At 40.2% G+C, this 18,151-nt stretch overlaps 1 protein-coding gene across 1 annotated transcript in view; it reads right to left on the bottom strand.

Annotated features, from left to right (window-relative positions):
* The window catches only part of kremen1 (kringle containing transmembrane protein 1), a 92,774-nt gene that overhangs the window by 70,938 nt on the left and 3,685 nt on the right, over positions 1-18,151 (bottom strand). The window contains exons 5-7 of the mRNA XM_030418222.1: positions 17,780-18,031; positions 16,500-16,778; positions 15,951-16,127 (exon numbers count right to left, since the gene is read on the bottom strand). Coding sequence (XP_030274082.1) covers positions 15,951-16,127; positions 16,500-16,778; positions 17,780-18,031 — 708 coding nt within the window. The remainder of the gene's footprint in view (positions 1-15,950; positions 16,128-16,499; positions 16,779-17,779; positions 18,032-18,151) is intronic.

Here is an 18,151-nt window from a genome sequence, read left to right as displayed (position 1 = left end):
TTTATCCTTAAAGCAACATTATGTAGATACTGGTATTTTGTGTGAATTGCTGCACACGACTGTCATGAATACAAATCCCAGTTCTGTAACAATTTGTCAGATGTAATGTAGGTCCTGACTACATACAAAAAACATCATAACAATGTTACATAATAACAATGTTATATGTTGAAAACTTGTATGTTGAAGTAAACATATATGTAGCGCTGTGATCCAACCCTCTCACTGAAGTTACATAGTGTTGAGACAAGTGATAGGGAGACACCAGGCACCCTATTATAAGACACGGAACCAAAATTAGTTTGAAGCTGTTATTTTAAGGTAAAAAAGCTACAAAGTGTTACTTTACAATCTAAGATAAATACCTACTTTATATTTTTACTGCTTTCCTTTGTGCTGGCACAGTGATTGCATATATATGAATGTAGTTGTGTGTGTGTGTGTGTGTGTATGCAGTGTATTGATGCAGTATGTGAGATAAGTTTTTTTTGTAATTTTGACTTTATGTTTCAAGCAAATGATTACCTGCGAAAGATTTATTTTCAAATGTCCTGTGTTTGAAAAAGATATAAGAAAACTAGAAGCAAAAAAATAAAAAGCAAAGCTTGTTTTTTATCTACCTTAGGATTAGCTGACTTTGCTAAAATCTTCTCCCCAACATTAAGTGTTCCCGTTGCCAGCGACAAACTCAAACACAAAACTCTGTGTTTGGGCAAACACCTTAATCCTGAAATCCATCTTTATTTCAACCTACGCCTTAAAATTAGGAGTTAACATCAGAAGGTGCTGCTCAGCCGTGAGGTATTAGGAGGTAAGGGACAAAGCACACCTGCAAAGCTGAAGTTGACATGAAACAAAAAAAAAACACCCCCAAAACAAAAGCCTCATCCAAAAGCCACTTCAGAAGCCTTTCTTCATAATCCAGGGATGTAGAGCAGATCTGAGAAATGGGAAAAGTCCCACGTGAAAGCAACAGGCTTCCACAGAGCGCATTAGCATTTAGCTGTGTTTGAAATAGATTGAACTAATTACGCCGGGTTGTTGGGATGATAAGCGAGCGTAAACATTCGAGGTTACAACAGGCCCCCATGGAGATAAAAACCCTCCACTTTCATCCGTATGCAATTAATCAGCATCTGACTCTGCAAACAGACACAGCAGCTTGCTCCGTTGCCTCTCTTGTAAGCACTGACTGACACATGAAAGCGGGGAAATTTGCTCTCAGTTAGGAGATTATACAGTGAGTGAGTCAAATCCGAGCTGATACTGTGGAAAGACCTCAGACAGCATTGCACAGCGAGACTTATTTCTCCTTTGTGAACCCTTTCAGAACTTGTTTCATTAACCAGGTAGCTACACACGTGATGTAGGCTCATGTGTAGTTATTTATGCTCCTAAAGGGCATGAATGTGTTATTATGTGAAAAACAACAGGCTCCCAAGAGTCCCCGAGGCGTGATGGAGCAGCAACAACCGTCAGGTTGCACTGGAGCCGGTAATGGATAGAGCGCTGCACAACTGCTGGATAGGAAACAGCAGAAAACTTTAAAGCCTTTCTACGTCAGACCAGGTTATTTCAATTAGCTTCAACAAGAGCCCTTCTTCTTCTTCCACAGCTGGACCCCCACCTATCGCTCCCAGGGATCAGCCGAACAGGACTCTGCCGCTCTGTTTCCTTTTACCCCCAAGGGCTTTGTTTTGGAAAAAGAGAAGTGAGACAGGTTCAAAGTAGAGGAGAAGGCCGCTGGGTAACATGAGATGACAGTCTGTCCGGCATGTGGCTGTGCTAGACGACGTTTGCCTGCTGGCCTGAGGAGAGGATGATTTTTTTATTATCATTATTAATCCCTAGCACACACACACACACACACACACACACACGCACGCATGCACGCACACACACATAGAAGACATCACCAGATAAACAGTTTTTAAAAAGATAAAATCAGATTTTTATTTACATTTTTTACAGATACACCCCAATCCATTAGTGTCTTCAATTACAGATTTTGAATCAGTGCAAAGAAAACTCAGAAAGCAAATGTTGATTTAGTGCAAAAAGGTGAACGTTGTGTTACATTTCTGGATTCTTCTGGCTCAGTCACTCAGCAAAACCCTTCGTTTGAATGAAGGCTGGGAGCCCACACAAAGGCTGCATATGAGTTCAAAGTCTTTCAACCAAAAAATGTTCAGGTTCGCTTCACATTTGACATGAGCATGAACACATCTGGTCCTATTTTAGACTGAGCAGGAGAAGGGAGTGTTGACTGTAATGATGATATCTCTGCATAGTATTTATACAATTCTCTCTCTGGCGAAGATCGGGCGTCCAGTCAAGCAAGACGGGAATATAAAAACAATCATGGCATTTTTCCTTAACATCAATACCCTCAATCCTCACCCCATGCACCATTTACCAGGACCTGGAGGTTCTCCAAACTAAACAAGAGGAAAAACAAGAGGCAAAACAATACGCTGAAAGCTTGACTAGTGCCTGAGGTTTTTCTGATAAGGTCAACAGGTCAAGAGAATGTCTTAATGAACAACACAACTATGTGATTTCCAAATACTCAGCTCTAAACACATTTGTTGACATAGGCCACATAGTTTTCAGTTTCGAAGTGGTGTGATCCATAATCCAACAGAACTTTGATGGTTTAGCAAGTTTGTTCTTGGGCGACCGCCTTTTCCTCTCTGAAAATACAAATGAAACAAGAGTCAGTGAGCCGCCTTCAGAATTTAAGCATTAACATGAAAAAGCAACCAATTAAGAACAATAACATAAAACAGTTTTTACACCAACTCTCAAATGAAATAGACATGAAATATAACCTAGTATTCGGTTACATGGACATGATATTCTAATTGTTTTCATGACTCTCACAAGGACGATCTTTTGTGCAAGCATGACATTTCTTTGACTAAAAATATACACAACATTTTAGTACTATGCTGAAGTTGCGTATTTAGTCCAGGATCTTGTGTTTGTATCACAATTTTGGTTAGGTTTAGGCCACTAAAGCACTTTGGTTGAGGATAGGACAAGATATTTTTAGTTAGTAAAACAGTCATGAAACTTTATCTTTCAGACTCGCATTGGTTAGGGAAAGATCGCAATTTTAATGAATATATCATAAATCAATTCATTTCGTTGCTACTTCACGCACTGCCATGATACTCGCTTGTCTATTCAAGTATGACCTCGTTTTGCAGATGCTCATACTCACCTTGCGAAGTTATTTGGGGGGAAATATACATCCAGACCCTGCTGCTCCATGGGAGTTGAGCAAGTGAAGTAATGGGGAGCAATTGTTTAATCAAAACTGACCACAGGAAAATTGTCTGGTGACCTTTGCATCAGGGCAGGGATGGTTTTCTGCTCAGTTGTTAATAACAGGGCTTTATTGCTCTTATTAATAGTGTTTTATTAACAGTGCATATAAAACTTGCAAAACAGGGACATAAATGTTGAAGGGCAAATGTACTAAGCCATCCCATGGTATCTGAACTAGTAACTTTTTTGTTGTTTTTTGACATTAATAACCATTACTTTATGGTAAAGATAGTTGTTGTGATTGTTTCTCTTCTATGGATAGGGCTGAAGTCAAGCTCTGAGTTTGTGTACAATACTATCTTTCCATTGTAGCTCTGCAGTGAAGCTTCAGCTTCAGCTGAACTTTAGAAATCCTTTTTCCGCAGAAAATGAGCAAGCAAAATGAACATATGGGAGTTTTGTTCGAGGACAAACCTGGAAAAAGGCAAAATTATCCATTAATCCCCATTTATTTCTCAAAGGGAGGCAGGGTGATTTAAATATTACTGTGCTGGTCACTGATTTTAATTCTGTCCAGAGTCCTATAATTACCAACCTACTGTTTTTATGCAAACGCACCTCCCCTCAATGATCTAAAACCAGTCCAGAGAGACACTTCGTATTCTTCTGTTTACTGCAGATCAGTCAAATTTTCACTGTAAAATCAGACTAATCAGAATGACAAATTACAACTAAAGAACTACTGGTACTTGCAATCACTTCAAAATAGGGCTTTTGGCTGTGGATCATTATTTCTCAGCTCAACTACAATTAAGGCATTTTCCCAGTTAATGTCATGGACTGGAATTTACTTAAAAAAAGAAAGCTTTTTAAAAAGAAAATTGATCACTATTACCAATATCCAACATCAATCTAAATGAATACATGTTGCCAAGTATCCTTTTGGTTTCTTGGATGTTCAGGAACAATTTCAACTTCAATCCAGTGAAAAATAGGCAATTGGTGTGACAAATTCACACACAAAATTACATTTAAAAAGTATTTTGAGTGCAGCTATATGATTTTTCAAGGTCCCATGAATCAAATATATATATTTTTACACATTTCTGTTCATTAAATTCAATGACATGGACTGGGTGAGTTAACATGGAATGGGCCCTTCAATAATTGAGGAGAAAATGCAAAGTGAACATGTAAAAACACTGAGCTTTGATGCTTAAAATGGGCAGAATTGAATTCTACTCAGAGATCACAAACAATTACTCTAGTTCCCAATCTCAGCACTAATCCTTCAACACTTGACTCGCTGATGATACTGTTCTATTTCTGAATTGTTTTTTAGGGGTCTCATCAGATTTCTTTTAAGATACACAAGGGAGAGACATCACTAGAATCTCCTGGCATTTGATGTTGAGACAGTTTACCTCACTTTGCTTAAAGTGCTCCTTCTCCCACTCCTTCCATCCATTTTGAACCCCCTGCCAGGTTCAGACAAAGCCCCGCTCTACCTTTTTTGATGTCATGTAGCAGAAGTGGAGTAGACATGATGGTAAGCACACACACACATACACACACAAACTGACTCACATCTTATGGTGTAATGACTTTCTTGCTCCTGTGGTGAGCTGCCAGCAGACCTGTTGAAACCTGCTGAGTAACCCTAGATGTGGAAAGTACCCATGCAAGTCTGAGTCTGAGACAGAGGGAATGGAGGTGCAGGAGGCCTTCACTATCTACCTGTCACACACACATACACACACACAGTGTTGTGTAGTATCGCTTCTTCTTTCCGCCAGACACGCATCCCAGACATGATATGAAATACAGTAAGTCCCCCGCTACTTCCATCCTGTCATGCTTCTGATGTTGAGGGGAATCAATGTGTCTGCACTTGTTGACAGGGGAGTGTGTATGCGTGTGTGTATGCACGTCAGTGTGACCACTCCAACTGTAGGAATGTATAAGATTTCTCTTTACACTTTTAGGCTACTGTATGCGCAGAATGTTTCCTGACTGTGTGTCTGTGTATGCGTGTGAGTGTTTGTGTGTGCCGGGTCTCCGACATTAACATCTGTACCTGCATATCGTGTGTGTGTGTGTGAGATCACCTCCCTCAAATCTGCAGACCTTTTGACACCCTTCATCTCTTTTCACACCTGGCCTCCCATGATCAAGGCTTTAAGAGAGGGCAGGTGTGCTCGCTCCTTGCCCTCACTACATAGCAGTTTCATGGCCCACCTGCCCTGAGTGCTGCTGGGAGTGGGAGGTTGCTCTTGACTCCTGACATCCATCTTTTTTCTTCCCCTGCTGGAGTTATGGTGGGGGAAAGCCCGAATGAAGTCTATGAGCCCATAAAACAAGCCTTTAATTTGCACGTATATGCCCAGGAGCTAGCGCTGCTGTTAGCCTCTCGTTTCTCTGGACTGCAGTCATAAGTATGATCCCACAGGGTATATGGGTTTATTTGGTTTGATCAGATCAGAAAGAAAATTTATGAGTAACAGTCAGGAGGCTGGGACATGTTAAATATCAAACAGGCAGGTGGGATTCATTGCTTTTGTGTTACGTGGCTTTGTTGGCGAGGCAAAAAGGTTTTGTCTATTGGGAGGAAATGGGAGGGGAAGAAGACCTCTAGCTATGTACCGATTATCAAAAGATAAGTGCCTCCTGTTTCCAACATATAATCTATCTATTCAAAGACAGAAGAAAATACATATGGGCAGCTATCCCAGCTGGAGGCCTACCAATCAAAAACAAGCCAGGATTGGTGTCATAAGTCAGTGTTTGACCAGTGGAGATGCTTTCATGAGAGAGGGAGATGTGATAAGGGTGTAAATAGTAACAATCTCATACCATATACTAATCTCTGTTCTTCAAAAGCTTGCAGTAATCTAGAGCCAGGTTCAGATCATAAATCTGTCCCGGTAGGTCTGGAGTGTCAAACGGACTTTGTCAAACAAAAAGGGCTGGGGGTTATTCACATGGATGTGCGTAGTTTGGTATCAAAATTAGATTATGTTAAGGTTTGGGCTCAACAAACAAACGCTGATATCTTTGTTTTTACTGAAACTTGGTTGTCTAATATTTTTGAGGATGAAGACATTGCAATTGATGGCTATAATGTTTTCATGAATGACAGGGAAGGTTACATAAAAGGAGGTGGGATTTCAATTTTTGTGAAAAAATGCCTTTCTGTCTCTGTTATCATGTCTATATCTGGGCCTAAACGTTTTAAATATTTAGCGCTAAATGTCTGTTAAGGGAACACTGCAAATTGTGAAAAACTATTTCTCATTGGGGCCTATTGTCCACCTTCTGCAAAATCTGGTGCTATTGAAAAATTATTCAAATTAATATCTGCCCATGAAAACTCAGAAATTCTGCTATTAGGCGATCTGAATTTAAACTTTTTAACAGATGTGTCAAATACTTTGAAAAATCTACGTAACAATTTGAATTTCACACAGTTAATCACTACTCCTACAAGGCCTAACACAAATAATCCTGAGCTTGGTTCTCTTTTAGACCTTATTTTAACTAATAGGCCTCATAAGTTTAAATCTAGTGGTGTTCTTCCACTTGATTTCAGTGATCACTGTCCCATTGCCGGCATTAGGGACACTAGACTACAGAAATCTCAAGCTCCAATAATTTTTAAAATTTTAAACATTTTGTCGATCAAGCCTTCTTACATGACTTATATCTCAGTGACATCTCGTACTCTGCCTCTATCCCTGACCCTCATATTGCTCTTGACCACTTTATTAGAGCCTTTAATTCTGTTTCTGACAAGCATGCCCCTTTTAAGGATTGCTTCTATTTTTTACTAAGAGTAAAAAATAGAAGCAATCCTTGGTTCACATCAGAGATCTCAAAGATGCTAATGGTCAGAGATACTGCCTGGAGCAAATCCTGTGCCTCTGGCTTGAGATCTGATTGGCAGGATTTTCATTGGCTGCGCAATCAGTGTGTTGCCATGATTCGAAAGGCCAAAGCATCTCACTATCTGTCCTCCCTATCCGATTGTAGTGGAAATCCAGCAACATTTTGGAAGACTGTTAAAACCCTAATTGTCATAACCCATCTAATTGTCACAATTCAATATTACCTAACCAAGTAACTAGTGACTAGTGACAAACAAGAACAGTGTGATGCCTTTAACAAGAGCTTTGTTGCTGCAGGCAATATCTTTGAGAATTCTGGTTTATTATCTACTGACTCATTTTGTGATGCTCCTTCTATCTCAATTAGCTCCAGACCCTGTAGTTTCTCATTAAGGCCCTTCTTTGGTCACAAAGTATTTGAAGCTCTGTGTGGCATTAGTCCTAAAAAGTCTACCGGTGCTGATCAGTAGCATCCACATCTTTTACTACTAGCTGCTCCTGTTATAACTGATGCTTTGACGCATATTTTTAATTTAGCACTAATAACTGGAATTATTCCAGCTGTGTGGACAACTGCTCTTGTTTCTCCATTGCACAAATGTGATCCTGTGGATGACTTAAATAATTATCGCCCAATCTCTAAACTGCCTTGTTTGGCTAAAATATTAGAGCAGCTTGTTAACAGTTAATTGAAAAGGTTTTTTATCTACTTTTAACATTTTTAATCTTCATCAGTCTGGCTACAGATCTGTAGCAATACTGTCATGCCCTTAGATAATAAACTAGTCTGTGCTGCTATTTTTGTTGACCTCTCTAAGGCATTTGACACAGTGGACCACTCATTACTTTTAAAGCGCCTCAAAACCATTGGTTTTAATAGGAAATCCCTTAACTGGTTCAAACTCTATCTATCAGACAGATTTCAAGCCGTGCTAGCTGATGGTTATCAGTCAAACTTGTCATTGGAAAAGAGAGCTTGCTCTCAATTGACCTTCCCTGAATAAATAAAGGATTCATTCATTAAGCCTAAGGTGAAGAACAAAGTGGTACATAAATAGCTTTGTTCTAGTAGCCATCACTCATGAATAAGTCATACTAAAGATGCTAGAGGAAATGTCAATATATTTATAAATTTTTTTTTTTACTAGAATTTTTACCGATAAGTAGTTATTTATTTAATTGAGAAGTTTTATCATGTTTTACCATGTTTTTATTGTGTCAGGAAGGATGCTTATCTTCTGCTACTGCATCCAAATCTAGCAACAGGTAAAAAATAAAGCAACCTGAACCTGATTCTAAACAGTTTGCTCACACAAAATGCCTTTAATTTGGAGATACCACAGAAAACCAAGACAGAAACTTGTAGTGTGTGTAAAGCAAAACATTTTGAAGAGTGGAAGTTGTATGTGTATTGGCAGATATTGGCAAACTCGGGTATGGGGATTCTATTGGAACTGAAAAAAGTTGATCTGTGCATCTTTAAAACACAATGTTTGCACTGACTGCTTTCTTTCATCAAAAATGCATTTTTGCAAAACAACACAACAGTCATCTTCAGCTAGGACGACCAGCCACAATGAGTTCTCAGAGTCGCATGAAATCAGATCACAGTGGCATGTGGCATGATGGCAACAGAGCAATTTTGGACTGTCTTCTCTGTGAAAACAGCATAAGTTTGTTTGGCTGTGCTGTAAACAGATACACCAGTTCCTCCTCTGTTGTACTCCCTACAAAGTAGCTGCTCAAGGAACAATTTTTTCCTCCATAACTTTGGGGTTTGTAGTATTACACCACATTAGATGTTATAATGTTGGCACGAGTGTCACCAAAATCAAACTGAACTGAACTGAACATTTCTTGTTTCCTATTTATATAAATTTTGTAGCACCAGTGGAATAGAGGAATCCATTTTTCTTTGAGGTGAATCATGTATGAACCCACCTGTTTTGTTTCCATCCACAGTTTTTAATGTTTGGATCAATACAGAGCCATAAGGCAAAAGGGAAAGCATTGATGTAAGAAGAAAGCCTGAGGAAAAAAACTTGAGAGGAAAGATCAATCATCAGTCACACTTATTTTGAGTAAGACATCAATTGGAGCTGCTCAGTAGCCAGCAGTAGAGGGCCAAGGTTGAAGCTCCTGGGTAAGGATGGGTGTAACAGTTGAAGCATGTATAGCTGGGTGTGGTAGATAAGCATGTTCAAACTGTTTTATGCGGGTAAATACAGGATTAAGGAACAAAAAAACTTGCTAGGCCACTGTTATTTCTCTGACAATTATGATGGATTTATTATCAAAGGTTCAGTGTAGGATTTAGTGACATCTACTAGTAAGGCTGCAGATTACAACCACATGAACACCCTATTGCTGTGTCTCAATCCAGGGTCTGCATCATTCGGAGGTTGCATTTAAAGGCCAATTACGTCACTACACCGCACGAAGGCTGTCCCAATCTGAAGGCTCCTCCAAATGCAGCCCACAAATGCGGCCTTCTTTTCCCTGTTTTTGGAGGATGCGCAGCTACTATCCTTCGTGGCCTCACATATCCCGAGATTCTTTGCGCGCCCGAAAAAGAAGAAAGAATGAGAGAAAATGGCAACATCACGTTGCGTAGATCGTCACCGTAGCGGGCCTGGGCGACAGAAGTCGTGACGTAAGGGTAAAACATCTGGTGACGCAACCAGGAAATGCTCCAAAGGCTAGACCGTCCCATTTAACAACAGTTGACGCGGTAAACAAGGTCTCCCTGAAGGACTCGCCTTTAAAGACCGCAAAGGCCGGGTCCTTCGAAGGATGCAGACCCTGAATTGAGACACAGTATATGTCTCACCCTACCTTAAAATGGCTGCTAAAAAAAAGAAAGGTTCTCTCTAGGGTCAGTGTGTGGTTTGTCTGCTCTGGGCTTCGGTAGCAACCTGGCAGCAAAATATAGAAAACCCTAGTGTTAAATATAGCTGTGTTAGGCCACCCTGGTCAGTGTTACAAATGATTTAGTAAGACTGCTTTATGATTGAACTGAATCTCCATATGATTTCTGCAACAATGTGCTAAGAACTTTCATTGGTCAGATATTTATTTTGCTTAGATGGCAAAAACATTACACTCCTGGGCTTTTATTTCATCCATAATTATTTTTTCCAGATAATGTTCTGCAACAGTATATCCATATCACTATGAATAAAATAAAATGTAATTTCACTTTTATCCACCTCACCCAGTTCTACATTAAAATAACCGTAACATCTCCTGTTCAGTGCAACTGTGATTGGCCAATGAGTCTATTTTACATAAAAATAAAGAAAAGTGCACTGAGAGTAGTTTTTAGATGCAGGTCAAGTTCGGCCATCCAACAAAAGCCCATTGTGTTCTGCCAGTATATCAGCAAATGTCTGAATCAGTATTTATGATTACCAAGGCGTTTAAACAAAACAAAAAAGATAAATTGGCTCCGAACACAGATCATCAGCACAATAGTGGATGGACTGACACAGCTTCCATTATCCACATTTTCCCAGCAGTTGACTTCACATTGTTTGCACTCACTTAGGTAATATTGTGATCAAATTTGAACAACTGAAACTTTTCTCACGGCCTTGGCAAGTTCAGTGAACCGTTTTCCAATCTATTTGACTGTTCATACACTATACTGAGCCAGGAGTTATTTCTTTTAAGGCTGACAAGTATACAGACGTTCCGAGGATGATAATCATCAAAGTTTCATCGTCCTCTAAAGCATGAATACACAAACATATGTCAAGTATGGTAGGTGTTTGTCATGTATGCACTGCAGGTGCTGCTCCTTTAAAATGTCATCAGTCTCGGAACATCAAAAACAAACACACACATGCATGAAGAAGCACAGTGAAATACACACCCATGTGTACAAATATTCCCTGAAGTTTCTAAACCAATCAGTTTCGCTACACACAGCCAGGCTCTGGATGAAGGAGCACCGCTCAAACCGCTGCATGCTGACGCCTTCGGCATCAGTGTGACAAGCTGCCCAGAATATAATTGTACTGGGAGCGTGCGGAGGACTGGCAGTCAATCAGTGTTAACATTCACCATTTCTGTTCTTTGCAAAAGAAACCCAAAACCATCTCATTTTTCCACTGAACCCCCTTTGCATTGATCAAATAGTAACTTTTCAGGGAGTGCTAGTGCTCAGTTTGGACCATGACATTTCTAGTCAGAAGGGATGCATGACAGACATCATGGGGTCGGACTAAACAGGTTGAAAGTGACAGAAAAGAGAAAAAGGTATTTTGTATACATCACAAAGAAGGTTGTGTATCAGCTGTCTGTATCATCTGCATAGAGATAAAAATGGTTACATTCTACATGCATTTCCTACAATTTGCACCTAAGAACTTGGAGTATTAAAATAGCTGAGCTATTCATCGTTCAGTCTCTTTTCCAGTGTTTATCTCCAAAAGAAATTGCAAACAGATGATACCAATCAGAAATCCAAGTCTGTTTTCATAACCCCACAACGACCATACACCTCTGAGCTACACTCTTATCACACAAAGCATTTCTTAAGATAGAGATGAGATTCTTTCTGACAGAGCTGATATCATCTAAGAGTGTGTGTCTCTGTGCCAAGCAATCATCTTCATCTGATGCATGTATGTTGTCACCCTGTCTGACTTCATGTGATGGGTGAAAGTATTCTTGGAATTTGGACCATGTGTCAAACCAGCAAACTTCAGACATCAAATGTTCCATGTACAAACTTAGCAAGACTCGGTCGCGTAAACACACTCAAAAAACACAAAGCCGGGTAGTAGCCAATGAAAACATTTCTTGTCTCCAAACCTGCTTTTAGATTCCATCCATTGTCAGACACTCACGCCCAGACACTTATGGAGGAGTTTATGAATATAAAGTCTACACAGCAGCAGCAGTATCAGCAGCAGCAGCAGAAGTAGCCTCCTTTATCTGGAAGATAAATGTGTCGAAAGAAATTAGACTCAGCTTCAACAGCTATCCTTTATGTGGTCTGGACCCTGAGGCCAGGTATGTGTGTATGGGTGTGGGTGTGCGTGTGTGTGTGTGTCTGTGTCTGTGTTTGTGTGTCTGTGTGTGTATCTGTAGAAACAATTTATGTCATCATCAAACGAGTCGTAAAGTATGTTTTTAATTACACGTTATATCATTTGATTTTCCAGTTCCATCCCTCGTGAACATGAGTCTAATCAATTAAAGGTGCAGTGTGCGGCCTTTTTAGAAATCAATGTTCAGTATCAGTGGTTCCCTACATTTTTAGTTTGATATACTGCCATGTTTATCGGATTAGCTCCACACCTCTGATGTTCCAAATTTTCAATTGCTATTGATTTTCAACTAGATGTTACTTAAAACTAATGGATATATAAAAGTGGATATATTTCATACAAGACACAAGATACAAGCATCCTGGAATTGTTGATGTTTAGGCCCTGGCTAAATTACATTTCCAAACTTTTACCCCCTACCTCTTGTTCTCAAGTGCTCTGTGCTCCCACCCTGCCAGTCTGCACTAATATTAAAGGAGCAACACCAAGTGCAGCAACTTCACTGCTGGACTTTTTGCTGAAATTACAGGGCTGTCGGGCACAAAACAACACTACCAATCTTACATTAGCTAGTTAGCTACAGAGACATAAGCAGACTGGTCTCAAAACAACAGAGGGTTCTCATCACTCTCAACTTTCAGCAACTCGACTTAACTTTGAGACGCGCAAAGCAAGCACCTCCATGTCATCAGAGTGAGACGCAACTCATAATGACAGAAAGAATAGGAAATGAGGAAAGCGACAGGAAGTGGTCATTAAAGCACAACAGAGAGATGAGACACGCTGTCTAGTGGACCTACGCTGATCTACCAACCACTTGTGTCTCTCTCCTGGCTCTCTGCTGGTCTATCTCCGAGGAATCCAATAAGAGAAACACTGACAGAAAATTGAGTGAGGCTTTGTCTTGCAACCCACGTCACCTTTTCCTTTGAAAATCGCTCTATCCCTCTCTGGTAGCTGTCATCCTTCCTTTAATCACTTTCCTCCCCTCTGCACAAGGAACTCTATCAATATTACAATACCATCAAGGTGGAGCGATCTGATTATTGGTATGCAGCTGATACTCAACCAGGGCTAATGTTTTGCAGAAGACCGTGACAAGGCGCAGCCAAGCTAGCAAACTTCTTCTCCTTCTAGTTCTCAAGTTTCCTCTGGCCGTGTTTGTAGATCAAAAACACTCTAAGCTCTTCTATTCAAACCCCACCTCTCCAACACTCCCATCATATTAACATTTATCATCACAATACATCACACCCCTGTCTAAAGTCTAAAGTGGAAAAAAAAAGACATTGACAAGTTCTGCAGCAGGTTATAATCCTTCTCAAATAGGTGGGGTTTATAGTGATGCGAGATATTCAAACAGAAATCCACTTTTAATGGAAGTGACTTAGTGTCACCTTTCCTGACAGAGGCCAGTTCAACAGCAGTTCATTAAAGTGACTCAGAGAAGAAGTCAAACTTGATGCGGTGGCTTTTGCTGTTCAGCGGCACGCCGTTTTCATCAACCACAGTCCTCTGATTGTTCAGCCTACACATCATTCTGCAGTGATTCATATAAGAGGAGGAGGCGAGATCCGTCAGGGCGTCTCCTGCTCGGTCTGTATTTAGTGTTGTTTACATGACTAGAGGTCACATTTGAATGGCGTAGGTAACAGCTCATGCAACACCTGCCACTGAGTACCCCAGGTCATGTTGACAGTTGTTAGCTCTGATTTTTGTAATGAGAATGTTGGAGCAAGTGTGATCATTGTCAAATAGCTAGAAAGGCCCAGCTTTGTGTGTGTGTGTGTGTGTGTGTGTGTGTGTGTGTGTATGCGTGTTGTCAACATGTATGTGGGCAACTGAAGCTCTACCTCAAGCTGTAAGATCGTATTTATCTGCACATGCGTGTGAATGTGTGTGTATCAGTGAGACTATATTTATCTCCACACACACCCAGAAATCAGAATCAGGTAATTGCCAAGTAGGTTTTTACATAGAAGGAATTGTACTGTATATTATTATTATCCTGCATAACAATAACAATGCACAAGTTGACAGTATGACGTATAAAGGTAATTTGCTATATACAGAGATAATAATACCCAAGATGTATGTAAATGTATCAACACCTTTACACCACTGCCTTCACACTGCAGGTGCAGAAGGGCTCGCGTTGGGAAGAGCCTGTTCCCCTCAGCTGTAACGGTCCTAAATAACAGGCCTCGATGAAGTGACCCGAGTGTGGTTTGTAATTGCTGTTTGGCTCTGTGTTTTTATGTTGTGTTTTATATATGCATAATTTCTGTCTAGCATTCGGTGCTGTGAAAAAGAATTTACCCTTAGGATAATAGAAGTAATAAAAGTCCCAGTCTGAGTCACCTCACATGTGGGACCTCTATGTTATGTAACGTGTAGTGTCTAATGAGGGAAAGGTAAGAGTCAGAGGGGGTCCCAGAACTTGAGAAGGCCAGCTGCAGTCGGGAAGAAACTGTTCTTGCAACACTTGCACACTGACTAGGATAGAAACTGATTCGTCGCTGCAGTAATGCCACAGAAATAAGATCAGCAGGTAGGGCTTTTTGTTTGAAATTAGGAGGCGTATGGTAGTATGTTTAACAAATAAAGCTTAATAAGAAACATTTGTAAACAGCTCTGCATTGGATAATCAAGTTATGAAACTTATATGTTTGCCTAATGAAGGACTCCAGCTGTGACCCAGCCAGTTGTTAAACAAGCCTCCAAATCTGACATACGAAGTCTATTCATCCCAGATTACTATCGAGAGGAAGTCTCTGTTTGCAGCTCTAACAAGGAAAGGATGGAGGACTGAAGCCATGAAGGGATGAAAGTGGAGGTGGATCACAAGCCAAGTTGCTTTGTGTTCCTGCTTCCTCTCATTTCACTTAGCTGACAGGTCGATGAAGCCAAAACCTTTGAAATTCTTTAAACACTGGCTTTTATTCTTATCCAGCATTGCTGTCACCGCAGTACAGATTAATAATTGCTGTGATGTCAACAGTTATTTTTCAAGGTTTTCTGAAACCCAGCCTGCTTCTACTACACATTAGCAGAAAAGGAGGCGCTGACCTGCTCACTAGGAATTCAGCGGGAAATACTGCCACCTGATGGAGACAGCTGGTGACTACACCAATGCTCTCTGAGAGTTCACGGTTGGGGGGATGAATGAAACCACTAGAGAGACCCAGATGCTTCCAATTTACAAACAGAAAGCTGAACAATCCAGGATCAGAAGTTTATAGCTTTGAAGCTAATGGTCTGCATTAGCAACAGAGAGCCAAGCCTAATGAATCTCTGCTTTCATAAAGACTCAATGAGAAGAAGAGGATTCACAATGTCCCTCTTAGTTTTATTTGGAGGACGCTGCCAGTCGCACTGAATATAAAACATGAGAAGTTAGTTCGTAATAAGTAAGTAAATCACTTTATTTATGTAGTGACTTTCTCGAGTGATAATTCAAAACTTTTTCACAAGCGAATAAAACGGTAATAAATGCTTCCCAGAGCATGACAAAAACAGCAGCCATAGGTTTTCTATGAAGTGTGGTTTGAACCTCCTGTACCAACCTTATAGGGTTGATTGATTAATTGTTAGAATAGGAAAGCAGTATACTTGATTATAAAAATGATTGACTTATGCATGGTTAATATAAGGTAATATTTATAGTACATTCTATACAGTTTCTAAAATATTTCAACACAACCAGCTGTTGGTTTTGTTTAATATTCGAACCAACCTGTTATGCAGTAGGGTTGCGCTCCCGTCCAGGTCCCATCGTCCTGACAGGTGCGCTCTGTTGAACCGTACAGTCTGTAGCCTTCATTGCAGGTGAAGCTCAGAGTGTTCCCTACTAGGTAATGTGTCCCATTCTTCTTCCCATGTCTGGGTGTGGGAAGCCAGCCGCAAGACACCACTAAAGGATCAATTCAAACATTTGTATTAAAGACATTATGTTGTCTTGACAACTGAATATTTTTGAAAGATGTGCAGATATATGAAGACAGATCACATTCAAAACTAATGCTTTCCCTTCATTAAGCTTTCAAATGGTGTTATATTATCGTGGCGTATGGATTGTAATTAGGATACTCAATCGCTCATACAGGTTTCCAGGTATCTTGTCATTTCAAATAGCCTGTTATTTACTCAAAGATAAAAACAAATAGGAATAAAGATGCATGGTAAAGTTGCCCTTCAGCATTAACACAAATGAACTAGACACAAACATATCACAATAAAAGACAATGAATGAACGGACAGAGATCGATCTCGTTTCACTTTGTACCTGGTTCCAGGGCTGCCACTCGGGCCTGATAGTCTCGGTAGGCCCTCAGTGCTGCGTTTCCCATTGCAAGGCTCCAAGTGGTCAGGGTATCATATCTACAGAACTCTGCTCCTTCTCCAAAGCACATCGTCAACATGTCTGCCACCAATGGGTCATCAGGTCCCTCAGGTAGAGTGAAGGCAGGGATAAAAGCAGGATCGTGGCATGGTGGGAGATAGTAGGTATCCAAAAATTGCTCTGAGTCATATGTGAATAGGGAAGAATTCTTTGAAATGCTCCCTGTTGATTATAAAACAGACAGAACACCAGTGAACGATGTGTAACCATGTGGAATTGTTGGTTAGAAAAATGATACACGCTTCAACAGATCCTTAACATAGTATCCATTATGGCACGTGAGATCATCCTCAAAAACATCTGAAAAGTTCTATCTGTTACAGTATAAGCAAAGCCCATCTAAAACAAAACAATAAAACCATGTATATGTATGGGTTAACATAGATTTGGACGCATATAAAGTTGTCATAGTAACCAATTAGACATGGCTAACCACATTTATGTGAATTACTGCCATAGCAGCATATGTTTGATCAGAGTCAGAGTGCTTGGCTCAAACTACCTATTTTCTATAACGTGAAATTAAAAATAAGAGAGCATGAAGAACACTGTAATTTGGAGATAAGAGCGTAACTCTGAGAGGTCAGCGCAGGACACACACAGCATGCTGCACTGGTTTTCTTTTGGCACAGACTTTGATGCAAACAATAATTTCACTCTCAGCACCAATAAATCTATTAATTCCCACGAGCTTAAACTGGGCGTTTGCTGCACTTACACTCAAATGAATGATTTCAGTCAAAAGGTCAAGCACATCAAAAGTCAGCTACTCACCGGTTTTGAGGGATATGTTCTGTAATTACAGCTGAGACATTATTATCATGTATGCATGCGGTCTGGCTCCAACCGTGTTCCAGAGATGTGGTTTCCCCATCTTATCTCTCTGTGATCTATTAAAGCTATGCTAACTCTAAACATGTGCCTTGTTTTCTTTCTGTGCACTCTTAAAACATTTGTCAAAGTTTCAGCCAAACGTGTTCCAAATATGGTATTGATGGGGAATTATTAGCAAATCACACAATCCCTAATCAGCTCTCTTGCCCTTTGAAACATGCAACAAGTTCAACATTCACGCTGCTTTAGAGCAACAATAGATTATTTGAGCAACCAGATTGATTTTTGCTCGTATTACAAACACAAGTTTAACAGTCTTCCACACTCACAGTCGGCTCCAAAGGTGAAGATTTCTTCTGGCCTGGCGTGCGCTGAGGAGATGATCTCTCCTTGTTGGGTCAGGAGGTCGTCTGATGGGTCAGAGTTCATCAGGCCCAGGAGGCCCTTAGTGTCGTTGGTGAACTCCTCTGGAAGCATGATGGTCACTGCCATGGCTCCTTCATGCACACGAACCTCCACGCCAGCACCAGAATGGAAGATAACTGTCACATTCTGAGGACTGAGGGTGAACACAAATACTCCTAGAAACAAGAGATTTTGTTTGTAATTTTACGATAAAATGAAAAATGGTAAAAATATAAAATCTATGTACAAAACTAAACTCTATGAAGTTAAATTTTTTAAAGGGTAGTAGGGTCTAG

The sequence above is a fragment of the Sparus aurata genome, chromosome 5, assembly GCF_900880675.1.
Source record: "Sparus aurata chromosome 5, fSpaAur1.1, whole genome shotgun sequence".
Taxonomy (NCBI): Eukaryota; Metazoa; Chordata; class Actinopteri; order Spariformes; family Sparidae; genus Sparus; species Sparus aurata.
Note: the sequence above shows the minus strand (reverse complement) of the source record. Positions and strands in the feature narration are given on the sequence as shown.